Below are 27494 nucleotides of genomic sequence, written 5' to 3' on the forward strand. Positions count from 1 at the left end.
AACTTGCCCATGCTAGTCCTGTCCCTGACATTCAAAGTTAAATTAAAGCCACTGCTGCTATATTTCACAAAATAAAATCTGAAGAAAAAAATTCCTGCCCAGTGTTTCCTATTCATGTTTCTGAGTAAACTTCCTATTCTTTAATCAACTTACCTGCATCCCAGGGCTTAAAATCCTCTGCTTGCCCTTCTGACAACCATGTAGGTGATGAGACAATGGCTGGAGCAACTGTCGGCAGAAGTGGCTTTGGATCATCCTCATAAAATAACATCAGGTCCTTAGAGAAAACAAGAGAGCACGTTAAAGTTGAAAAATAAATGAACCTCATTGCCTGAATTTGTTACAATGGATAGGCAATTTATGGAGATATAATCAGTATGTGCTATATGCAAAATGTATATAAACACATTTTGATTGAAATAATTCACACATAAGTTATCTATACAGTTGGGTGTCTGCTGAGTATAGGTTGGTCCAAATAAAGTCTACACAGTGGGATTGTTTGATGAGTCTTTTTCCCCATGAATGGGGGTTTCTAATAGTACTTTATTATAGTATAATTAACATAAAGTAAAGGCATAAAGCTTAAGTATGAGCTTCATAACTTTTACCTTTATGTACCTACATAACCACATTTCCTTCTCTCCAGAAAGTTCCCCCAAGTTCCTTTCCAATTGATACCATCCCTCCATCACTAGTAAACAGTATTCTATCACCATCAATGAGTTTGCCTGTTCTTGAACTTCATATAAATGTAAACATACACTATGTATTCTTTTCTGATTCCCACTGCTTAACATAATGGTTGTGATATTCATCCATATTTTGTGCACAAGGAGTCCCCCCTTATTTGTAGTTTTGTTTTCTGTGGTTTCAGTTATCCACAGTCAACCATGCTCCAAATATAGTAAATAAAAAATGCCAGAAATCAACAACTCATGTTTTAAATTGTGCACCATTCTGAGCAGCGTGATGAAATCGTGTGCTGTCCTACTCCATCCCGCCCGGAACTCGAGTCATCCTTCTGTCCAGCATATCTGTGCTATATATACTGTCCACCTGTTAGTCACTTAGTAGCTGTCTTGGTGATCAGATTGACTGTCATGGTATCACAGTGGTTGTGTTCAAGTAACTCTTAGAGTAGCCTAATGCTGTCTCAGTGCCTGCATCATTCACCTCACTTCATCTCATCATGGTAGTTTTCTTTGCTGTGTGTTATCCTTGCCAGTTTTGGTATCAGGATTATGTTGGCCTCATAAAATGTGTTAGAAAATATTGCCTCTTCTTCAGTTTTTTGGAAGAGTTTGAGGACAGGTATCAAATCTTCTTTGAATGGCAGGTAGAATTCACTAATGAAGCCATCTGGTCCTGGACTTTTTTGGGGGGGAGGGTGATGGGTTTTTCAATTTCCTCACTGTTGATCATTCTATTTAGATTTTGCAATACTTCATGATTAATCCAGGAAGATCATATAGTTCCGGGAACTTATCCATTTCTTCTAGGTTATTGAATTTGGTGGCATACAGTCTTTTGTAGTATTCTAGTATAATCCTTTGTATTTCTGTGACATCTGTGATATGTCTCCTTTTCATTTCTGATTTTGTTTATATGAGTCTTCTCTTTTTCCCTCAGTGAGTCTGGCCAGAAGTTTTAATATGTCCTGTTCCCACTCCCATCTGTCTCTATATCTTTTGAGCTCACCTTTTATTCCTTCTTTGACTCAGTCATTTTTTAGTTGTTTAATTTCCACTCCACATATTTTTGGGGTTTTTACTTCCCTTTTGCAGTTGATTTCTAATTTCAAAGCACTGTGGTCAGAAAATGTTTGGTATAATTTCAATCTTCTTAACTTTGTTGGGGCTAGTTTTGTGACCCAACATATGGCTTATCCTTGAGAATGTTCCATGTGCACTAGAAAAGAGTGTATAATCTGATGTTCTGGAATGAAAAGCTCTATAAAAGTCAATTATATCCATTTGGTCTAATGTGTCATTTAAGGCCAATATTTCCTTATTTTTATTTTTGGATGAGCTATCCAGAGCTGTCAATGGAGTATTTAGGTCTCCTACTATGATTTGTTTTTGTCAGTTCCTCCCTTTAGTTCTGGTAGTAGTTGCTTTATATATTTTGGTGCTCCCTGATTGGGTGCATATATATTGAGAAGTGCTATGTCTTCTTCTTGTAGTGTCCCCTTTATCATTATAAAATGTCCATCTTTGTTTCGTTATCTTTGTTATCCTGAAATCTACTTTGTCAGATATAAGTATGGCTACACCTGCTTTTCTGTGCATGCTATTTGCTTAGAGAACCATTTTTACCCTTTCGCTTTAGGTCTACCTTTGTCTTTGCAGCTTAGATATGTCTCCTGAAGGCAGCATATGGCTGAGTTCTGGGGGGGTTTTGTTTTTTTAATCCTCGTCAGAGGATATTTTTCCCACTGCTTTTCAGAGATAATTGCGGGGGAGGGAGAGAGAGAGAGAAACATCCATGGGAGAGAGACACATTGATTGGCTGCCTCCTGCACATGCCCTGACCAGGGCTGGGGATTGAGCCTGCCACTGAGGTATGTGCCCTTGATCAGGATCTAACCTGAGACCCTTTAGTCCGTGGGCCAACACTCTAACCACTGAGCGAAACCAGCTAGGGCTGAGTTTTGTTTTTTGATCAGTCTGCTACTTTGCACCTTTCTATTGGTGAATTCAGTTCATTTACATTTAGGGTAATTATTGATGTATGAGGATTTCCTATAGCCACCTTACCTTTTGTTTTCTGGTAGCTATGTGCTTCCACTGGTTCTTTTCCTCTGTGTTTCTGTCTGTTGTTTTTATTTGGTGGTGTTCCATACTTTTTTCTTTGTTTCCTCTTTTTTAAAGGTATGTGTCTCAGTTTTGGTTTTTGTGTGTGTGGTTACTCGTATGTTTATGAAAAAGAAAGTTTTATATGTACAGTAGTCCTTTTTCTTTTGAATGCATCTGATCTCCAATCTCCTTTGCAAATTCAGACCTTTACCTCCTCCCCTTTTGTTTTTGCTGTCACAAATTATCCCTATTTACGCCATAAGTTTGTTGGTGATCTTACTCCTAGAGCAAAAGTTTTAAATTGTGATGATGTCTTATATCATGATTTTTTGGCCAGCTCTACATGAAAGAGTTTTCTCCAACATTAAAAAAAAAGTTTTATAGTTTTACATTTTACATTTAAGTCTGTGACCCATTTGGAGTGAATTTCTGTTTGAGAGTCATGGTTTTGCCTATAAAATGTCCAATTGCTCTAATATCATTTGTTGAAAAGGTTATTGAATTTATTTTGTCAAAAATCAGTGGCCATATTTGTTTGGGTCTATTTCTTGGTTCTCTCTTCTGTTTTACTGATCTACATGTCTATCCCTCCACCAACATGAAAAATCCCTATATGATTACCAATAGGAAATGGCCAAATAAATTAACATTCATTTATATATCAAGAATATAGCAAAATTATATGTACTGATATAAAAATATGTCCATAACATGTAGTTTAGTGATAAAAGCGTATTTTGAAACAATATACATTGAATGATTGCACTTATTATTATAGAAAGATATGCAAGATACATTGCTTAGTTCAAAGCATGTCACAGAGCAGTACGTAATGAAAAAATCCATTTGGGTGAAAGAAATGTAGGGACCCAGAAAATTTCTTCCCAAAATTCATAAAAAACCTGCTAGTAGTAGTTGTCTCTTAGAAAAGGAACTGAAGGAATATGGAGAAGAAGAGACTTTGTTTTTCACTTTTTACCCTTTTATATCGTTTAAACTTTTTTCAATAAGTATTTTCTAATTTAAAAAGAATAAAAGTACAAACATGAAAATAAAAAAGAACTCAAGCATAAAGCAATGAGCAGAAGGTAAAGGGATAATAAATGAACATAACTAAAATAAGTATAATTTCCATTTTTCTAATAGCTTTGATGAGGTCAAATTTTCACATTACATGACATGCTAATAACTCCAAAGATAAAAAGTGTTTACTCTTAATTTAGCAAAGTAATAAATGAAGGCAGTAGGAAATAAACATTTATCTTCTACCACCAGCAACTTAGTAACTCACAATGAGACTGAAGGCTTTGGTCAACTTTATTTTGTGTGAACCAATTCATAGCATCCCTATCTGTTGCTAGGGGAACAGCTGTGAAGGAAAGTCATACCCTCCTTGTTGAATCTCCTCCAACAGGAAATGAGGAAGGTCTTTCGAGGCAGTGAAAAACTACAAACAGCCTTATGAATTAGCAGATTTAATCATAAAATTTCTGGACAGTATGCACAGCTATGTCTAAGCATCATAAACCAAAAGAATTGTGTTCCTTTACACAGGCGAGCACTGCTCTGCTTTTGAAAGCCCTAGTCTAGGACTGCTTTGAGGTAATTCTTTCATTTGTAGAAAGAGAATAAAGAGGTTGCTATTTAAAGTTTTTAAAAGATATTTTTAAGCACCTCTCATTCTGTCTAAGCAATCAACAATGTCATTTCTTCTTCATTCTGTATTAAGAACATGAGGATTTTAATGTAGATACAGTACATGTGGCAACAACAATTAGATGTACTGTTCAGCTTGATAGCTTTTGTCTTCTGCTTCTAAAGCAGAAGACTGAAGAGGACAATATTGGGTTGCGTCCAATGTTCCTGACAGTAATTAGAGGAGACGCTTGTCAGTAGTAATATTTTGAAAAAGGGAAATCCAGCTTTAAACTTCCTTTGAGGGAAGGGAATCACTTTTTTGCTCATTGATACAAGATCTGGAATGATTTAAATAAATTACAGTAGCTTCCTCTAAAGTAAGATAAACCAATAACAATGAGAATTTATTGACTGATACAAAAAAACTAAGTCACATTTTATATCTCTGTTAGGCTCCAATGCATGTAAGATTATTCCAGTCTACTTTCTCCCTTAAAAGCCATTGGCAGCAAATAAACTGATCTCAAATTTAAAAATAATTTTAACTTAATGTCATATCTTTTAAAATAATCTACACATTTTCAATCTATGGGCTATTATGCAATTAAGAAACAGTGAAATTTTAATTTTATGTACTTTTCTGAGCTGCTATAAATCCAAAACCTAATTGGGCTGGGAAAAAGAGTTGGGAACGGAAGGTCAGCAACTAATTCCAATCTCCCTCACAGGAACTGTGGCAGGGAATGCTACACAAAGCACTCTGAGCAGGAGACCAAAAAGCCTCTTTCACAGGAAAAGGAGAGAAAGAAGTTACCACAGAATGTCTACTATTCATTCATTTCTTCATTAACAAAATTGGCAACTAAAGACTCTGTAGTGAGTAAAACTAAAAAAGGTCCCTACTCTGCAGGAGCTCTCCTGGCAGGAGAAACACAAGCTGCCATGCAGCAAAGCAAGAGTGAATAAGGCGGGGGGTGGGAGGGTGGGAGGGGGTGGTAAATAAGGTGATTTCCTGTGCTCAAGGGGACAGGTTCCAGCCCAGATGGTTCTGTAAGTTCACACTTTGGGGATACCTTCCTCTTCTAAACACACAGCAATAAATGCGAAAAAACAAACATGAAAATTGAAGACATAGTCATGCTGAAAAACAAGATGAATATCTTCAAGGATGAGGGCACGAACAGAAGCACGTGATGGTAAGGAGGTGGCAGGTGTGGACCTTCAGGGTTTTGGGTTCAAAAAAAGGCAGAGAGCCAGGAGCTCAACTCCTGAGGGGTAAGTACAGGTTTAAAGTGTCCATCCAAGACAGGAGTGTTGAATATGGGCTCCCTGCTTGAAATTATGCCCAGGCACTGGGATCTCCTACTTATGAAGAAGCTGAAATAACTGGGAATCAACCACAGCCCAGAACAATGTCCTCTTAAAATATTATACCCAGGTAGGTGAGAGGACACAAACTAAATTTCACCAACAACTGACCCTCAGCATCCCTTGGTCTGGGGACAGGATCTACAACATCTCTGATATGAGCACAAGGAAGGAGCCCCAAGCTGCCAGTGTAAGACCTGAATGTGGATCTGTGATCCTAGGTGTCAGGAGGAAGAAACTGAAAAACTGTTAGGCAGGAAAAGACTGTCAGGACACTCAGAGAGAAGGAAGATTAAAAACTTGAGCCACTTGCCCTGGCCAGGTGGCTCAGCTGGTTGGAGCATTGTCCCGTACACCAAAAGGTGACTGGTTCGATTCCAGGTGAGGCACATACCCAGGGTTTTGGGTTCGATCCCTGGTCAGGGTGCATGGCAGGGGGTGGCTGATGAATGTTTATCTCTCACATCAATGTTTCTCTCTCTCTCCTCTTTCCTCTCTCTCTAAAATAAAAAACATATCCTTGGGTGAGGATTTTTTTTAAAAAGAGAGAAATATTTAATATTAAATATCAAATGTAAAAATAGAATATTGAAATAGAGAATACAGATGGGATAAACAGTGGAATGGGCAGAGTTGAGAACAAGTTAGTAAGCTGGAAGATCAGACTGAGAAACTCTAGAAGAAGAATAAAAGAAAACAAAGAAATAGAAACTTTAAAGAAAAGTTGAGATATAAAGACAGAAAGAAAATTACTAATATCCGGATAAGAAGAGCCCAATAGAGAAAAATGAAAATAAACAGTAGGAAATATTTGAACCAGAGATAACTTTCTCAGATTTTAATTGAGACGAAAGACTTCCCACTGGAAAGTCTCACAGAGTTACAAGGAAAAACCACACTTAAGCATATTACAGTAAAATTTAAGTTTTCAAAACTTAAAGTTTTCAAAATCTTTCAAAAAAAGATGTTGAAACAACTGGACATCTGTAGGCAAAAAAAGTTTTTTTAAAGAACCTTGACATATACTTTATACCTTATGCAAAAATTAATTCAAAATTGATCATAGACCTAAAACATAAAACTTTCATATGAAAACATAAGAGAAAATCTATATGACCTTGGGTTAGGTCACGCAGATCTAAGAGTTCTTAGATATGACACCAAAAGCATGATCCATAAAATAAAAAATTGATAAGTTGGACTTCATCAAAATTTAAAACTTATGCTTTGTAAAAGATATTGTTAAAAAGAAAAGACAAGCCACAGACTGGAAGAAAATATATGCAGATCACATCTCTGACAAAGAACCTGTATTCAGAATACATAAAGAACTCTCAAAACTCAATGATTAAATAATCAATCCAATTAGAAAATGGGCAAAATATATGAAGATATATTTTACCGAAGAGATGTTATTCATGGCACAAATAAACACATGGAAAGATGTAAAACATCATTAGCCATTTGGGAAGCAAAACCACAATGATATGTCACTATAAACTTATTAGAATAGCTAACATAAAAATAGTGGTAATAACAAAAGTTGGTGAGGATGCAGTGCATGAATCTCTCATGCACTACTGCTGGGAATGTCAAATGGTGCAGCCACTCTGAAAAACAGTTTAACAGTTTCTTACAAAACTAGCAATCATGCTCTTGGACATTTACCCCAGAGATCTGAAAACTACATATAAAACCTGTACACAGATGTTCACTGCAACTTTATTCATAAATAGCCCCAAACTGTAAGCACCCAAATATTTTTCACTGGGTGAACAGCTGAATAAACCCTGATACATCTATAAAATGGGGTGCTACTAAACAATAAAAATAAATGAATTATTGATACATGCAACGACCTGAATGGAACTCAAGAGCATTACGATGAGTGAAAAAAAAATCCATCTCAAAAGGTTACATTTACATAGCATTCTAGAAAAATACAGAACTATAGATGGAGAAAAGATCAGTGTTTCCAGGGGACAAGATTGTCTGGGATGAGATGGAGTAGGTAGCATGAGGGACTTCTCTCGTGGGGATAGAACAGTTCTGTATCTAAATTTTGGTGCTGGTTACACAAATCTATACTTAGGACAAAAGTACATAAAATGCACATACACACACACACACACGCACACACACATAAATGCAGTTAAAAAACTGAATACTGAATTGAAAATTTGAAAACTAACAAAGTCTGTAGTCTAGTTAGCAGTAACATGCCAATGTTCATTTCCTGGTTTTGATATTGTACTTCAGCTATGTAAAGTGTCGACATTGGGGGAAGCTGGGGGAATGATATGTGGGACTTCATACTATTTCTACAACTTCCTATAAGTCTATAATTATTTCATCATAAAATGTTTTTTAAAAATGAGCAGAGAAAGACAATTCAATAAATACTGTTTTTCCACAGAGATTCAAATAATGTAAGACCCTATCTCACGCTAGCTGGTAAATTTCTAGAGGGCAAAAGGATTTCAACATTTAGCAGAAAAATAACAAGATCTTTATTACATTAGAGTAAAAAGTATTAAATAAGATTTTTAAATGCACAAACTATAAAGGGAAACTTTTATATAATTTAATCATATTCTTATTTAAAACTCTGTATAACAAAAGACACCAAAAACAAAGTTAAAAGACAAGTAGTTCCCTTTAGAACATAAGAAGCTGAAAAAGGCAAGAAAACAGACTCTCCCCTAGAGCCTGCAGTAAGGAATGCAGCCCTGCGGACACCCTGATTTTGCCCAGGGAGACCATGCAGACCTCCAACCTGCAGAACTGTGAGATAATACATTTGTGTTGATTTAAGGCACTAAGTTTGTGGTAATTTCTTAGAGCAGTAGGAAACTACTACAGTGACTCACCTCTGTTGATTTCCAAGCATTCAACTTGAGTGGTAGTGTTTCCTGGGACAGCACCGCTTCACCAGGCAGAGGAATGTCTTGCCACTGCTCTTGTTTCCATCCTGCCTTGGGAGTGCTCTCTGTGTTCTCTGTCAATGACATAGAGCTAAGATTTTAGTTTTGCAAAAAATAGTATTGCTTCTATATTACGTCACAAATTTTAAGCTAACCACTTCTGAAAATCCATTTTGTCTACAAAATATACATGATCTACCAGTGGTTACCTATGAATAGTAATCATTTTAATATAGCTCTTTATAATAATTGAGACAGATTTCAAAAATATAACTTCAACTCTAGCCCTTCTCCCATCAAGAGTTTTATTTTATAGCTTTATTATTTGAAACATCTTTTTAAATATAAGGTATAATATTGTAGAGAAATAGAGTTTGAAAATGTGAAAATGATTCAAATGAAATTTTAGCAAAACAGGAATAACAACTATAATTATTCTAAAGTAACATTTAAAACAAGTTGATTACTGCTGTGTGAACTTCATGTGTTCTAAGCAAAACTAATCAGGAATGTATAGATTATTTGATAAGAAAGGATTTTTAAACAAAAAATTTAAAAACTCGAACATAAAAGAATACGCCAATGAAAATAAACAGATCCTTCTGCTTATATATTTTTACTGAACTGAACATTTTTGTAGTCTTACTAGCATTTTCCTGTCAGTTACTATGTAAATAAAGTATTAGTACCAACTCTATCTCAGCATTTTATTGGGTACAATGAGAAGTGCAGGAAAGCTATTTTCAAACTGGTATATGCACACCACTGGGGGTACATGAAGACTTCCCAAGGGCTAGGTGGGCACAGATCACTTTAAGGACTGAATATCCAGATCCACAACTTCTGTATATATTCTTTCCAAAAACTGATCATCCAGAGATTGCAACTGTGTAGAAGCATCAGGCTAGTTCTTTCCCCTTCCCTTCCATAATCTATTTTCTCCCACTTTATGAAGAAGGACCTATCCCTGATCTAATCTTATTAAGGGGCATCTTCCCTTAGGGTGCAAGCACAAGAGCCTCTAGAACTCCAGACAACAATAAAAAGACTGGGATAGGGTTGCCTCCTTTAATCAAGGCATGAAAAACCCAAAGTAGAGCTTCAAAGTTTGTCCTGTCTTACACATATTTCTTTTAATGGCAAAGTATGGCATAAGTAACGGGGAATTTTGGTCCATACAGGGATGTCTGGTATTCAGATATGTCACAGTATGGAGAAGCAGGACAACTGACAAATTTCATGTCAGCTGGTTGTGCTTTACACCTCCCAACTACTGTCAAAGAACACATCATTCCTGAGAAAGAGGTCCATGAGAAGCAAGCAAAAAGCATGGGGGGGCAGGGACCCTTATTTCATCAATGCAACAACCTTATGACAAGGCGCCATGGCTATCTACCTTAGAAATAGAGTCCAAGAGTGTGAATACAGCCAGAGTGATGTGTGCTTGCATGCTTATTTGAATAAAGTAAGATATTTTAGTTTAAGTCAATCTGATTTGGCTGGTTGTTTTGACAGTGAAGTCTGGTTTTGCCCACTAGGTAAATATGGTAAATAATTTCCAAAAACTGAATGAACCAAATCCATAGTTCTGAAGAGTTGATGAAAATATATTTAAAGCATGTAACACAATAAAATCATTTTCTCAAAAAATTATTGCATTGACAGGTATATTGCAATGAATGTTTTTCTATTTCCCATACATTCTGAGTATATTGTGTTAAGTGTAAGAGGTATAATTAATAAATTTGATAAACTTTAGTAATGGTTTTTATTGGTATTCTTCTCAGAAACTGAGAAAGTAAATTATTCCTAATGACTAAGTAGGGTGTTTCTAATCCTTTGCTTTCAACAAAGGCCTAATCAAGTTAACAGCTGACAAGAATGAAAAACATTTTTATAATAAATCACTATAATTTTTGGCATATTATTTGGAAGGTATTCATAGAATTGACATTGCTATAATAAAATACCTCCTATTCCCACCTACAATTTTATGTGAACAAGACTTCTCAGCATTTTCATTTATAAAAATATAAAACAGAAACAGAATTCCTGCTGAACTCTGCTTATTTCTAGCAATAGCTAATATTCATACGTAGATAAATGAGCAGTTCCATGCATCTCATAAAAACATGTATTTCCAATAAAATTGTATCCTTTATGGTTTTTTTTATTTTAAATATGTTTTTATTGATTTCAGAGAGAGAGGAAGGGGAGGGAGAGAGGGAGAGAGAGAGAGAGAGAGAGAGAGAAACATCAATCAGCTGCCTCCTACCACAGCCCCTCCTGGGGACTGAACCCACAACCCAGGCATGTGCCCTGACCAGAAATTGAACCGGAGACCTCTCTGTGCATGGGACAACACTCAACCAACTGAGCCACACCAGCCAGGGCTCCTTTATGTTTAATAAGTATTTATAATATATTTATGTGGTTTTGTTTTCCCTGATTGTGTACTAAAAATAATTGGAATAAGTCAATCTAGAAGGAATATTTTACCATTTAAAGTCTCTGATCAGAAAAATTTTTTAAATAATTTCAATTTATATACCTATTGATACAGAGCAGACTTTCAAGCATAAAAACACTTTCTATTAGGATAAAGTTCTGGGAAGGATATAGAACAGAAACATGACTTCAAGTAGGAAAGGGAATAATGTGAAGACTTCGTGTATTTTTTAAATGAAGAACCACAAGTATCAATCACAACAGTATTTAGATTCCTTTAGATAGACCTAAAAGTTTCATGGGATAGTTTTTGTTTGTTTGTTTTCTTTTATTGTCAATGCCAATATTTTGAATTACATCCTTTGCAGTTACTTATACTAATGGCAATATTTCACATGTCAACTTAAGAATGTGTAAGGAGGCATATAATTTTTCAAAATAATTTTATGGGTTATGCAAGAAAAATAGCTTGAGAAACAAACAATGGTACAAGACGTGGCTAGTCCTTGCCTTCAGAAAGTTTAGCCTGACTGGGAAGATAAGTCTAACACACAGGCTATGGAAACAATTAAAAGAGAGTAATTATATGCCAAACTCCTTGAAATTAGCCAACTTTAGGACTAGACATGCAGAGGGAAGAAAATCAATGTACACCAGAGCAACAGAAAGAGCCTCGAATAGGAAGTAAAATCTGAATAAGCTCTGAAGGTGGCTGGTGTTCTGATGAACAGGGAGGGAGGGAAGCATTATTCTAGGCAGGGCGCCTGCATGGGCAAAAGCGGCAAGTGGGGTGCACACCAAAGACACTGAAGGATAAAACTTTGCATTTAGGGTTCTCACTCTGCATTTTCTTAAACCTTCACACGAAAATGAATAATTAAAATGAGCTTATCTGGGGCTTGGAGGTTTTACAATTAGTACTGGCGAACAGGAGTGGCTCCAGGCTTAGATCATGTATGCATGTTCGTGTGATTTAATCAGGAACTATACCACCACTCTGAGAATTCTGCAACAAAATCAGCCTTGAAATGATAGTGACCTAGGTTTTAGACATCACAGAAGATTAATAAAAATTTCAGGAAGTTGATGTTGCAGTGTGAGGAAGCTGAAGAATAGCAAGAACTGTGAAAGAAAAAACCACCTTACATATTAGGAGATGCATTTTAGCTCAGAATAGCTAAAATGTTACATACCTATATTAACTAATTTCATAGGGGCAAGAAGGAAAGTAGTGATAAAATAGTGGGTCTATGGAAACTCATTTAGAATTACTTTTAGTATCAGGCAGCACAACACTGAAAGTGAGGTGTGTTTAATGAAATTAAATCATTTCTGAATTTTCACAAGCAAATGGAACATGATAACACACATTTAGTTCCTTGGTGGAAATAAAGCCCCTTTGGTATCATAAGCTATGTATCAATTGAGACCGTGAACTCACATGCCAAGGGGACTAGTACATGAATGAGAAACCTCAAAGGAAGAAGCGAAGATGCTGCAGGAAATGATGCTACTGAGTCATTCGAAGATGAGGGCTTAGATACCAAGGCTGTAGGTACTTTGTAGAAACTATCTAGAGAGAAGCCGTCCATCTTGTTGAGCCTGTACCCTCAGATAACACCACAAAGCAGAACTGGTAGACCCTGTGATGTTTCTTAGATGAGATATCAAACTGACATTCCAACTATCAGACATTAACAATGCAACAGCACATTTTAGAAATGAAATGTTCCGTAAGTTGAACAAATTCACAAATTGTTCCTTTTCTTACTTAGCATCTAATAAACATTGTTGCTATGTATTGACAGTGTCCTTTCAGGTATAATTTAAATATATTAGTCATTTACTTAACAAAATTAATTTTTAAGAATAAACATATTTTTAAAAATAATTTTAAATAACAAACAAATCCATCATAGAAAATAGTCAGCGGGGATTAGCCAAAGAACATATGTACATAGCCCATGGACACAGACAATAGTGAAGGCTGGGCGCTGGGGGTGGGGATGGGGGTGAGGGTGGGGGCTGGGTGGAGGTGGGCAAAGAGGAGGAAAATGGGGGATATCTGTAATAGTGTCAACAATAAAAAAATAAAAAGAAAATAGTGGGCTAATGAAGAACTGATAAGATATAAAAGTCTTATAACAATTAAGTTTCTAACCTTCACAGAATCATGAGTTTGGAACCTTAACAATTTCACTGTCTTACGCTTTAGCATCTTCAAGTAATTGATATTTGTCGCACTTTTTAAAATTTTCATTGTATAATAATTTCAAACTTGCAGAAAAATTATAAGAATAGTACAAAGGACTCCCATATACTCTTCATCCATATTCACCAGTTGTTAACATTTTGCCCCATTAGTTTTATAATTCTCTTTCCTCATTGAGGTACATATTATGATAGTCCTATAGCCTGAGTCTTGAGGAAAGCCATTGTGCTAGGTTGGGCTCCCCAGGAAACAGACCCCATGGCTCAGATTGGTATGACGGAGATTCACTGGGGAGTGCTCTTGGAAACAATCTTTGTGAGGAGGGAGGGAGGCAGGATCAGGCCAGGGAGAAATCCAACTGCAGCAGTTGCAACAGAGGCCTTAGCCAACCTCCTACTTGAAGCTTTGGGGCTGGAATGGCTCTTCACAGTTGTCGGGCCTTGGAGCAAGGGGGCTGGCCACAGCTACAGGTCATTGGAGCTAGGTTCCCTCAGGAAGTGGGTGTGACCTTGGGCAAAGAAGCTCTCTTCAGCTGTTGGGAATGCTCAGAGAAGGACTCTGCTGACAGCCCTGAGCTACCAACCTTCCCAGCAGAAATGAGTGCCTTGAACTTGAAGCAAGGATCTGGGAGACACCACAGCACCCACTACAGGTGCAACCTCTATGATCCCATTTACTCCTGAGAAATGCTGCAGAGGGACAGGGGATACATTGTGAGTACTGTTTGTTTTTAAGTTAAAACTAATACAAAAAATTTACAACAGCAATCTAACACAGAAAGAGATACAATAAACATAATTTTTGAAAGAAAAAAAGAAAATAACTGGTGGCCATGGAAAGAAACAAGATCTAAGACATCCCTTCTTTCTCAAAGGCGATGCTGATGAGCTGACGAGATTCTGAGATTTCTCATAAATATATGAATGTCTGGAAAAAAGGGAACTGAGTGAACAATACTTTTCCCTCTTTATGACTGAAAAGAGGCAGAAATGGCTAAAGAAAAGAAAGGTGCAACAGAGTGAGTCAATAAGATGCTCACATTTTAATGGAAGTGAAATCCACTGTTTCACGCTGAGTTGGTGGATGAGCTGCCCACCTATGGGAACAGGATACATTTCCCAACTAGATAGAATGAGCAGGATCTTGTACAAGACTCAGAAGACAGAGCAGATTCCAGGTATTCTAAACAAGACTGCATGTGCTAACGAGGGCTCCCATTCCTCGTGCTGCAGGAAAGGGGATGAAGTAATAGCCCACAAACCACAACTTGGTGGAGAAAACAAACAGGTCGCAGAGATGGTGGGAAGAGTCAAGAAATCACTAAGTGTCTCCGAGCAAATAACTGCCGAAGCTTATTGTGCTGCTCAGATATTAACCCATTTACTTCGTACAACAACTCTATAATAGGCTGCCAGCCAGTAAGGAAATGAGGACTTCAGTTCTATAATCACAAGGGGAACTGAAATGCTGTATAATGTAACATAATCATGGGAGTGATGATTCAGCTTATTCACAATTATACCCACACCCATAGGGGAGGGGATTATGTGAAGGCCAGGGCCACTGGGGCTTATGCTCAGAATCGTGCCAACCACCATAGTCAAATTTGTAAATGCTCTTTAAAAAACGCTTGTACTTTTTCTGTCATGTTTAAGAAATCCTACCCTATCTTAATGTAAAAAAGATACTCTCCTATATTTTCTTCTAAACATTTTCAAGTGTTGTTTTCACTTTGAAGTCCTTAATTCATCTAGAACTTGTTTTTGTGGAGGATGAGGTGGAGACCTACTTTCATTTTTTTCAATATGGATAAATAATTGCCCCAGTGTTAAGTAATTCATCTTTTCCCACCCAAGTGAAATGCCACCTGTCATACACTAAGATAACACAGTTGCACAGGTCCACATTCTGAGCTCTACAGTTTGTTCCACTGGTCCATACACCTGTCCCTGCATCAAGACCACACTGTCAAGATGACAAATTTTGCAGTCTTGTTACTAGAAAGGCGAGCTCTCCACCTGTTTTTCTTCAGGAATGTTTGGATATTCTTGACCTTTTGATTCTTCCAGATAAATTTTAGAATCAGCCCATCAAATTCTATTTTAAAAATCATTTTTGGATTCTGATTGTAATTGCACTAAATCAGTGGTTCTCAACTGGGGGCAATTTTGGCCCCCAGGTGACACTTGACAATGTCTGCAGACATTTTTGGTTCTCACAACAGGAGGGGATGTGTCTAATAGCATCTAGGCTAGGAGAATGCTAAACACCCTACATGGCACAGGACAGCCCTTAAAATAAAGAATTATCTGGCTTAAAATGTCAATAGTACCAAGTTTAAGAAACCCTCCACTAAATCTTTTCAATTTGGAGAGAACTGATCCTTATATTTTTTGAGTATTTCAATAGACAAATATAAATCTTTCCATTTATATAGGTCCTCTTTAATGTATTTCAATTAAGTGTTATAATTTTCAATGTACAGATCTTGTACATCTTTTATAAGTTTTATCCCTAAGTAGAACATAATTTTTTGCTATTATAAATGATATTTTTAAATTTATGTTTGTTTGTTGATGATATAACTTGATTTATATATATTTTGATCTTATAGCCAGACATCTTGCTAAAATTTATTATATCTATTTTTAAAAATTTTTTAAGTTTTTAAAATTACACTTTACATTCAATGTTATTTTGAATTAGTTCAGGTATACAGCATAGTGGTTAAATAATCATGTACTTTACAAAGTGTTCTCCCTGATATTTCCAGTACCCACTTGACGCCACACATAGTTATTACAATATTATTGACTATATTCTCTACGCTGTACTTTACATCTTCGTGACTATTTTGTAACTACCAATCTGCTCAAGGCAGGCCCCAAACTCATTTTCTTAACTATTGACACTGCCCTTAAGCAACTCAACCCTTATAGTAGTCAGTCACTCGCAGTGACCCAGAGGCACCAGCTCAAAGTCACTCTGTCCCTAGTTCACATGTCCTGTTCTTATTCTGCTTATTAAGTTAATTTAATTTAATTTTTAGAAAGAGAAACTCTTGCAGACTTCTCATACCTCTGGTGAGGCCAGAAATCTCTCAAATAGTGTATCATTTCCAGTCTTTGGTTACTGTGCAATAAATGGGCTTCTTGGAGCTCCTAGTAAATCTTATTGCCAGAAGTAGACCTGAAATATTTTTTAGTAAAAACCAGCATCTAGTATAATTCTGTTTTTATAAAAATGATTTCTCTTTAGTTATGCATCTTTTGATATGTATGTATGGATAGAAAGATACCTAGAATTTATGTTCATCTGATCTTAGTTATGGCTATTTCTGAATGATGGGATTGAAAGTGACTGATTATACTGAACCTGCATAGAGTGATTTTTATGAAACAAAAAAGAAAAAAAAGCAGCAGACTGGAAGCAATTTTCTAATATGTTAATAGTGGTTGGTTTAGGGTAGAAGGAATACTGTTTTCTTTTTTGCACATTTGCTTATTTTTAAATTTTTAAAAAATCACTGTTTGACATTCATCTATGAAAATGTTTGAGTAGCGACCACCATTTGTACCATCAGCCCTGACATCTAGACTGTGTGTGATAAGGCCACGAAGCATAACTCCAAGTCAACTATGTTAGCACCGAGTTCACTGTAGGAATCGTATCAGCAACATTGGTGTTTTTGCTTATAAAAGCATGACTACTACTTTGAAGTTTAACTTTGGTCCAACAGGAATCCTATCAGTTTTAGGAAAATATTCCCATGACACAGACTAGAATAATCCTTCTCGAATAGAAGTTCCATTGCAAAGAATACTACTATTAAAGATCTCTTTGTGGAAGATTGGATGACCAAGAGAGATAATGCTTTGCTAATCTGGTTGTACACAATGTCTGGGGTGACAGTTTTTATAACTATTACCTCTAAGGTAAGGACTTAACTCTGATGCTTACAGCTCAGAGAAGCTGAGTTACAACTGTGCTTTATATATTTTTCTGTCTTTCCATCAAGCAGCAATTATCCTTAGCTCATCTCTTCCTACAAACATCAAAATCATCTAAACAAAACCACCCAAGCTACCTACTAGATTAAAACTTGGGGAAAACATCCAGGAATAGAAAAAAGGAGAAGTAGTGATGTGTGCATAACACCTTCTCTAAAGTACCTCTTTTCCCTTGCTAATTTACAACAAAGAAGCTAATTACAGCTGTTTCAGCTCTAGATCCTAAAGCCTGGAAATCATACTTCTTGCAATGCATTCATTTTTACATTTCATTATAACAAAATAATTTAGAGATCTTTAAATCCCTTCTGATGGAAATTGACCTGTATGATACCATCACTTGCCTCCATTTTCTCTGTTCAAGTAGTTTTCAATTTCTTTCTTCTCCAATACATCATCTGCTTACCACATTTCCTCTCTATAGTCTATCTTTAAAACATTACCTTTTCCTCATTTCAATAACCCTAGAGCGGGTCTTGGATGCTTAGAATCAAACAACTGTTTCTTACAAGCCTCCCTCCCATTTGTTTCTCCTTCATTTCTACACCAAGCAATAATATTACCTTCTACCAACAGCTGTTTTCAATAATAAGAAAGCTAAGTTCTGTGACTAAGCTAAACATCCCTTCTGTTCTCCAAGGCCTACAATGGTTCCTAGTTGCCAATTATGTCAAAGTGACAGTCCTTTATGTTTTAGCAAATTTGGTAGAAAAGGTTTCATTTTCCTGCTGATTTCTATTATAACATTACAAATAAATCCCTTTTTAAAAAAGTTTAATAGTCCAGAATTAACATTTTAGGCAAAGGAGAATGTTATGTTAACATAAGGCAAATACTGTTCATTATGTCCTATGTAATATGACAACCATGTATCACAATAATTAATTCATTTGTTTGTACTCTTTCCCACGATGATAGAGACTATTTGCTGTCCCTTATGTTTACTTATTCTCTCCTCCTTTAACAATACATTCTCTAACTTTCATCTGGGTACATAGCTGTCCAATATAAAGATTACATTTCTCAGCCTCTCTTGCAGCTAGGAATGCCCATGTGACTAAGTGCTAAACAATAATATGTAAGCCAAAATGTCAAGAGCAACTTCAGTTAAGTGTTTTTAAAAGGAAGGAGCATTCACTCTGGCCAGTGTGCTCAGTGGTTAGAGCATCGCCCCATACACTGGAAGAGCAAGGAAGGTAACAGAGTAGTAGCAAAAGGGGCGAAGAAACTCTGGATGAGCCATCATTGGTTATTTTACTATTACTCCTTTTTAGTGTCAGTTTGAATTCAAGGCTTATGAGAGAAATTTTCAGAATGGGTCTATGTCTTTTTTGGAGATTTATTCCAGAGGAATGGGTACCCTAAAGAAAGAGGTTCCATTACCTCTTAGAAGTATTTGGGTGGTATTTACCATTATAATTACAAATGGCCACTTCTTTACTGTATCTCCCCAGTCCACACAAGTACAGATTGAGAACTCCTGACTGAGTCAAATACTTTAATGATTTCTAGCAGAATTAGTCTGTGTTGGTATTACTATTAACATTTTTACATTTTCATACTTAACTGACATCTGGAATATTTATTCATATTGAATACCTGCATCTCTTTCAAGATCATGATGAACAGATTTACAAAAAGCTAGAGGCAAGCCTCTGAAAATACTTGTAACTATATGTTACTCCTACTATGCCCCTCACTTATGGCACAAAGTTTAGTTTCTTTCAAGGGACAGTTATCCAAGCCACATTTCATTAATGTTTCTGTTTCCTCAACCTGTCCATTCCTTAAACACAGCTTATCAAAACAGGGTTTGTACTAGAGAAGTTAGGGCAAAGTGACAGTCCTGTATGTTTGAGCAAATTTGGTGGAAAAGGTTTCCTTTTCCTGCTGATTTCTATTATAACATTACAATTAAATCCCCTTTTAAAAAAAGTTTAATAGTCCAGAGTTAATGTTTTAGGCAAAGGACAGTGTTATGTAACACAAGGCATTATCCTAGAAGCTTTAGAGCAATTTTAAAATTCTGAGGCACATTTAAGAAAATGTCAGTTTCCTGATCTGTAGGATTAAATGGCACAAATGCGCAAAAACCCAGATCCTAGTCTCAGAAAACAGTTCTCCTTCACATTTCAGATAAAAATCTTAAAAATCAATCAGGATGCAAAATAGGGTAGCCACTTGTTTAATACCTTTTAAGCTCAAAATCATTTTATTTGAATCCTAGATAACTGCATTCAGAAAATAGCCATAACATTTTCTACTAAATATTATTCTTCATCTTTGTTCTCTACAGTATGATGTGTAATAAAGTAATATTAGAACTAGCGTAACATTAACACATTAGTACTAAAGCTATGTTTTACATATTTCAGTCGTTCTTAAATACCTATTGCATTTTAGGTCAATGTTCATTATACGCACTTCGTTTACGTAGCCTTGCAACCTTAAGAAGCTTACACTTCTTCTGTGAAGCAGGAGTTTCTGGTGTGGGGATAGAAGTCCAGGCTGTTGGTGAATTACCTGTACGAGGTAATCTTTTAGAGAATGTCATACAGTAGGAGCTACGCCGTCTAGTCCGACATGCAACTTCCCTCTCTTTATGCAGCAATTGCTCATCCATCAGCAATGTTATGACTTGCTTAGACTTTTCCCGGATATAATAACCTGAAAAACACATTGAATTTGCTTAGAAAAAAATTAATTAAGGCTACAATTAATTTTTATTCAAAAGAAAATTAGGAAAAATGAATATGTGAATAAAGGGAAAAAACTTGTGGGTGGATGGATGGGCAGGCAGACAACCACTATGTACCCACACTGTTAATATGTTACCCTGGAGGGGTACAACTGGGTAGGAAAAGAGAAGGGAGGGCAACTGACTTTTCTTTGCCATAAACTCCTATCAGCTTGATGGCATTAATGGAGTCCAGAGCACAGTCTAAAGACCTGAATTCTAGCCATGCTGCTGCACTCTATCATCGGTGTGACTGTGAACCAGGCAGTCTGTCTGGGCCTGAGTTTCCTATCTGAAAACCAGTATAAGCATATCTGTTCAGTCTAAGTCACAGACATAAAAGTATTCTCTTTCAAATATATGGTAATATCATTATTATTCTCAACCCTCTTCAATGAGAAATGATAAAATAAATCCCTTACTTCTCCACATCTTGGAACCAACTTATATTAACATTTCATGTTGTTCCAAGCCTTCTTTGAGGTAAGCTGAAAAGTCCCTAAAGATCCACTATTATGTTCATTTTGGGCTCCAAGTGTGATGAATTAAGAGTTAATGTTTCCAACTATAATTTATTAATAGTGGAAGTAATTTGAAATGGTAAAATTCAGGGTATTACAGGGGTGGGCAAAGTAAGTTTACAGTTGTTTGTATGGAAAACAATACAGTAATACATTATACTGCAAGAATAAACTCTGTTTTGCATACTCACAACTGTACACCTACTTTTGCCCACTCCATATCTAGAGAAGAGGGGCCAACAATGTTCTCTAAGTTCCAGTCATTTCATCAGGGATTGACAGAGATTGCAGAAGAAACCTTTGCTCAAGTTGCCATCTTTTCCAAGATTATGTTATCTAATTTCACTTCTTAGTCATTTCTTCCTTTCAAACTTCTTGTGTAACTGTTTCAAACCTTATCATTCTAAACACCCTAATTTCCTATAATTAGCTTGCAGTTCACAACCAAAATATTCCACAGTGTTTTGGGTTTCCACTCATTGTCTATGATGGGCAGAAGCCGGCTGTGACTATTGGCCTTTGGGGACTAGACAACACACCAGACATGACCCCCTCTACCCGCTATAACTGACATAGCTTGGTTTGCCAGGGCAGGGGGCAGGGCTGTGTACGAAAAACTCGTTTTCCCATCCTTAACTTCAGGAGCTCACTCCTTCCACTTTTCCCTTCACTCCCCCTACTCTAGCCACCTAGCTATGTTATCCTATAGTCCCACCACACTCTTTATCTCCTCAGAGCTGTGTGCTGGCCGTTGCTTCTGCCAGGAACCTCTTTGCATGGCTAGATCCCCGATTCATTCAGGTCTCTACTCAAATGTCACCTCCTCAGAGAAGCCTTTCCTCTGCTCACCCTCTCTAAAATGGCCCGAGCCCATCACTCTCTACTCCCTCACCCTACTACATATTTCACCCTGGCGTTTTTCACTACCTAATGCTGTGTTACATATTCATTCATTTACTGTTTCCTCACCTAGAATGTAAGCTCCTTGAGGGCAGAGAATCCCATTCACCCAGTATCTCCAGCATCTAGAAGAGTGACTGCATATGGTAGATGGTTAATAAATACTTACTAAATGACTCAGTAAAAGAAGCAAATGACCAAAAATCTCAATTTTCTCCTTGACATAGTGCAAATGGATGAAAGATAATGAGCACCAATTTACAACCTAGCTGCCTGAGGAAGCTACTTGGACTGAAATAACTTCTTGCAACAACCCTAATTAGAAAAATTTAGAAGTTATGGGACAGATATGGAATACTCTACTTGGAGTCTGCATGGATTGATGGGGCTTGAGGGCAGCTCTACTCATTCAAAGGGACAAGCCCGTACACAAGCAGAAAGGCAACTGCAGTAAGAGAAGACTTCTCCCTGAACCACCAGGGCTCCTCCCTGAGGTAGCTGTCTGCAGGATCAGGAAGATCTGGCCACAGAAGTTTACTGAAAATTGGGAAGAAATCACCCAGATGTGAACTTCCCATTCATGGCTGCCCACTGCCCTGGCTGCCTCCCCACCACCCTCAAGATGCTGGAGAATACAAACCTGGCTGTTCTAAAACACCCAAGTTGAAAGTGAAAAACTTCAAGAACCCAATAAACCTGCTTCAAGGATGGGTTAAATAATAACAGTAGTAAAAATAAGATGGCATCTACCTCACTTCTAACCAATATGTATTTAAATAAAGGAAAGAGGGCACAGTACTACTAAAGAATAGTACTGGAAATAAAATAAGCTTGGGCAGCAACTGTGTTGTATCTGAGAGAGAGAGAGAGAGAGAGAGAGAGAGAGAGAGAGAGAGAGAGAGAGAGAGAAGAGAGAGAGAGAGAGAGAGAGAGAGAGAGAAAGCAAGCAAGTGGGAGGGGAGGGGAGGGAAAGGAGAGAAGGTAAGAGGGAGAGAAGGGGAGGGAGAGAGATAAAGAGACAGAGAGAGGGAGAAAATATGGATTCTCTGAAATAAGAAATTAAACTATGCAAGAGATCAATATCCAAAGATATTGTATAAAACACATCAAGATGAAAAGCCTGTTAGTTGAGGTGAAGGTTAAAGTAAAAATAAAGTTATATACTGTTTTTAATTAGAAACCTTTGGTTGTAAGTGACAGAAACACAATTTAAACTGGTTAAGGCAAAGGCCATGGAAAAATCAGAGATTGCAACTGGGCCTCAAGTCCAAATGAAGCAGAGTCTGAAAAACTGCCAGGAAGGACTCTTTTCTCCTTTCTGTCTCTGCTTCTCCCTGTGTAATGCCTTCATTTTCTCCTGTTGCAGGTTGGTTCTTCAATCTGGATGTGGATATAGCTACAAACAGCTCCAGGTTCACACCTCATAGTCTGCCACCTGAGAAGTCTCCCTCTCCCTTCCTTCAAATTTGAAAAATCCAGGAGAATAACTCTGGTTGTCCCAGCTTTGACAGTCACATGCCCATCCCTATGGCCAGAGAGTGGGATGTTACCCTTGGCAAATCCCACTAGAAAGACACAGCATTGTGAGGGGAGGGTCAATGGGACAGAAGAGTGAACAAGCAGGTGGCCAACTCAGGAGTCCTCCCAAACTCAAGGAGAGGTAGTAGAGGACGCGCAAGTCACAGAGCAACTATGCAACAGGCCAACAGCCAAGGTTATTCACATTCAACCATGTCTTGAACACTTAAGTTTCAGGAAATGTTCTAAGCAGTGAGGGCACAGGTGAGAAAAAAGAGGCAAGCTCCCTAAACAAGGTAATTCCAGATAAAAGTAAATGCTCTAAAAGAAATAAAGAAGAGTGATGTGCTACACATTAATTTGGAGTGTGGTCAAGAAATGTCTTGCTGAGGAAGTACCACACTAGTAGAGTCTTAAACAGCAGAAAAAGCCCGCTATGCAGATGTACCAGAAGAGAGCGCCTGGTAGAAGGAACAGCTCAGACCTCATTTCTTCAGGAAAGCCTTTAGCTGAGAGATAACAACCCCCCCCCACTCGCCCCACACACATCAGGGCCACAGACTTGGGCAGGCCCTGCTTTCACACAGTCTCTTAGCACCTACACTTATCTTTTATAGTATTTCCAGTTTGTAATTGCCTATTTATTTGATAAATGTTTTTTTCCTCCACTAGTGTATAACATCCATGAAGGCTAGAACTATACTTGTTTGCTTAAGAGATACTTAATGTTGCTCTGGCCAGTTTTGCTCAGTGGTTAGAGCATTGGCCCACAGACCACAGGGTCCCAGGTTCAATATCCAGTCAAGGGCATATACTTCAGTTGCAGGCTTGATCCCCGTCAGGTGTGTGGGGGAGGTGTTTCTCTCTCTCTCCCCTCCATTCTCTCTAAAAAAATTAATGGAAAAAAATATCCTCAGGTGAGGATTGAAAAAAAAGACATGTTTGTTAAATAAATGAATGAATGCAGAAGAAAAACTTCCCAAATACAGAGGACTCTATGTAAGTTCGTAACTGAACATCAAGTAAAGAGATTTAGAAGTATGGTAAATTCAAAGATCTTGGGCACTGAGATGTACCATCATGAAAGATACAGACCAGATTTTTAGAACAATATGTATTAAGCTTCACACAGAAGTTATAAAACATCTTAACACTCCTCTCTCTGTTCCTGACCCACCAAAATCTACCAAAACCGACTCTTCTCCCCATATTCCTTTCTCAGTGAATTTTATCTCCATCTTAAGCCAGAAATATGAACACTGACTTCTTCAAATTCAATAATCTATGCCTATGGATTTTACATACTAGATATCTTTTAAATCCATTCTCTCCACTCCATCTCTCTGATCACTTGTTGCCTGTGGTGTTCTAAAGTATTTACTTACTTTTAGCCTCCTTTCCAATCTACCCTCCACACTGCCTCAGGGGTAAGGGTGGGGAGGGAGGGGGGGAAGTATCCCAAAAATATCTGATTAAGTTATTTTTAGGTTAAGAAACCTTCAGTCACGTTGGAACAGTAAGTTCATGCTTCAAAGTACCCCTCTGCTCTGCTCCAAATACACAGCAATAATAGACATCACCAGTCTCAAAAACAAGATAAAAATCACCATGAGCCAGAAATATAAGAGAAATGAAAAGGTAGTAAGCAGCGCTGAAGCCACAGGCTATTGGGCTCTTGATCTGGCACCAGGAGTTCAGGTGTTAGGGAATCAGCGCTGATCTCACTCTTTGATGTTAGGGATTATCCATGTTTGTAAGAGAAGTCTGGGAAGAAAAGAAAAGGCCACTAATTGCTTCCTGGGCTATAATTTATTTGTAGCTGTGGATCTAGAACAAGAAGACACACATGCAGCCTTAAGGCCTGAAACTAAACTAAGCCACCTGCTGGCTCAGTGACTGAATTCATGCATGACACACACCCTAGTATCATCTCAGGCATGAGCCCTGAGCCACCTTTATAAGGGCTGTACTGAAGGCTGTAAGGGAGCTGGGTCGTGGGAACAGAAAAACCAACATAAAGGGAAAAGTGAACATGGGTCGTTGGGGAATAACATCTCAAAATAAGCCTGAAAACTACAATTCCAAAATAGGTTTTTTAAAAATATGATGCTAATAGTCAATAAAAGAGCAATCAAAACAAATTCACTCCAAATAGATCAGTATTCTACAAGACTCTAGGATTTTCTATAAATCAATAATCTATATTGTTATAGGATTTAAACAAAGATTTTATTATTATTTTTTTTTGTTACTCCCTGCCCGAGAACATTTTTCCCATTGATTTTTAGAGAGTGGAAGGGAGAGAGGGGAGGGAGGGAGAAAGGGAGAAAAGGAAAGAGGGAGAGAGAGAGACAGAAAGAAACATTGATGTGAGACAGAAAGTAGATTAGAAGTTAGCAGGGGAGATATGCTTAATGGTTACAGAGTTTCTTTGAATTTTTACAGGTGAAAAAGTTTTGGAAATAATAGAGATGGTTACACAACACTGAGAATGTAATTAAGGTCTCTGAATTATACATTTAAAATAACAAATTTTATTATATATATATTTAAAATAATATATCAAAGCCATAGAATTGTACACTTTAAATGGGTGAATTATATAGTACTGTGTATGACATAGCTCAATAAAGCTGTTTTTTAAAAAGTAAAGTCCTGGCCAGTGTGCTCAGTAGTTAGAGCATCGGCCCATGCACAGAATGGTTGTGGGTTTAATTCCCAGTCAAGGGCACGTACCTAGGTTGCAGGTTCTATCCAGCGCTGGTTGGGGTGCATGCAGGAGGCAACCAGTCAATGTGTCTTCTCTCATATCAATGTTTCTCTCTCTCTCTCTCTCTCTCTGCCCCCTGCCTCCCTTCCACTCTCTCTAAAAATCAATGGAAAAAATATCCTTTGGTGAGGATTAACAACAACAAAAAAGTAAAGAAAAAAAAGAGAAATGAGGTCTCTCAAGCTACAAAGACATGGAAGAATCTTAAATGCATATTGCTAAAGGAAAGAAACGAGTCTGAAAAAGCTGCATACCATATGATTCCAACTATATGACATTCTGGAAAAGGCAAAAACTATGGAGACAGTAAAAAATCAGTGGTTGTCAAGAGTTGGGGAGGGTGAGGCAGGGGAGGATGACTAGGCACAGGGCACTTTCAGGTGGTGAACTATTCTGTAGGCTAATGGAATGGTAGATACATAACACTGCGTTTCAAAACCCATAGAACTGCAGAACAGAGTGAACCTTAATGTAAACTAAGGACTTCAGTTAATAATGTATCAATATCGGTTCATCATTCACAACAAATGTACAACACTAATCCAAGATGCTTAATAGGTGAAACCATGTGAGGGTAGGGAAGGGTATGTAAGAACTCTGTACTTTCTGCATAATTTTTCTGTAAACCTAAAACTGCTATAAAAAATAGTCTATTTTTAAAAATGTATACTTAACACAGACACTGCACTGAATTATACCCTTTTCTCATGATTCATGAGATTATTCACTTTAAACACAAATGATAATTTTACATCAGATGGGGAGGAAGTGCTGATTCTTTAACCATTGTAGAAAATCAGGGACTACTGAATCATCTCAGTTCAGTATTCTATATGCCCTTTCCCTACTTCACCTCCTCCTCCACCCTCTACAAAATTATTTTATGACCTAGATTTCTGTATTTATAAAACTACTTGAATCTACCTAGTCTTTGAAGACTCCACAGTCTTTGGAAACATTTCCTTACTTTTAAGACTAAATTCCAACCTAATTATAATTATGAATTACAGTGACATTATTATACCAATTTGCCATGCCTCTTGTTTATTCACTTTGCTCATTTTCTGTGGTGTCCTTTTATCATGAACCTGAGTGTTAGTTTTACACATCCTTTTGGGGGAAAAAATACTGCTCTCTAAGGCTCTCAAGAGGCAACACAAAGGATTAAACTGGAAACCACAACTGTCCTAGAGGAAAGGTAGCTAATATATTTAAGAACAATTTTCCCCCAGCTTCTAGTTTAAAATGATTCCTTCTCAAACTCCTATTCTTTATTGGCACACTGTATAAATTTCTGTTACCTTGGTCTTTTCCAGCTTCATCTATGTGTTGAAAATCTTTCAGCATTTGAAGGTTACAGAACCCTTCTCTGCAAAGCTGAATAACTTTCTTAGATCCATTCTTGATGAGATAATCCATCAGCATAAGGGATTTATACACATGGCGCCAGTTCTTCCCATGGTCATTTAGTCTCTGCCATAGCATATTCATAATCTCTGAGAGAGAATTCACGTTGTAAGTCAGGTCACTGATAGCTAACATCAGAGAACTAGAAGGACCCCAAGGATCATTAGAAGTTGCTTCCCTGACTTTTATTTCAGCATCTGAGTAGTTTTTCACAAAGTTTTTCACTTGCCTCCTGAATGCCAT

General features: G+C 37.2%; 1 protein-coding gene across 1 annotated transcript in view; it reads right to left on the reverse strand.

Moving 5' to 3' along the window:
• The window catches only part of ENTHD1 (ENTH domain containing 1), a gene marked incomplete at its 5' end in the record, with an annotated part of 64890 nt that extends 37396 nt beyond the window's left edge, over window positions 1–27494 (reverse strand). Inside the window, 4 exons of the mRNA XM_081128167.1 lie at window positions 154–277; window positions 8675–8802; window positions 19832–20065; window positions 27146–27494. Coding sequence (XP_080984293.1) covers window positions 154–277; window positions 8675–8802; window positions 19832–20065; window positions 27146–27494 — 835 coding nt within the window. The remainder of the gene's footprint in view (window positions 1–153; window positions 278–8674; window positions 8803–19831; window positions 20066–27145) is intronic.

This window comes from Miniopterus schreibersii (assembly GCF_964146895.1).
Source record: "Miniopterus schreibersii genome assembly, chromosome: 2".
In the NCBI taxonomy this organism is placed as follows: Eukaryota; Metazoa; Chordata; class Mammalia; order Chiroptera; family Miniopteridae; genus Miniopterus; species Miniopterus schreibersii.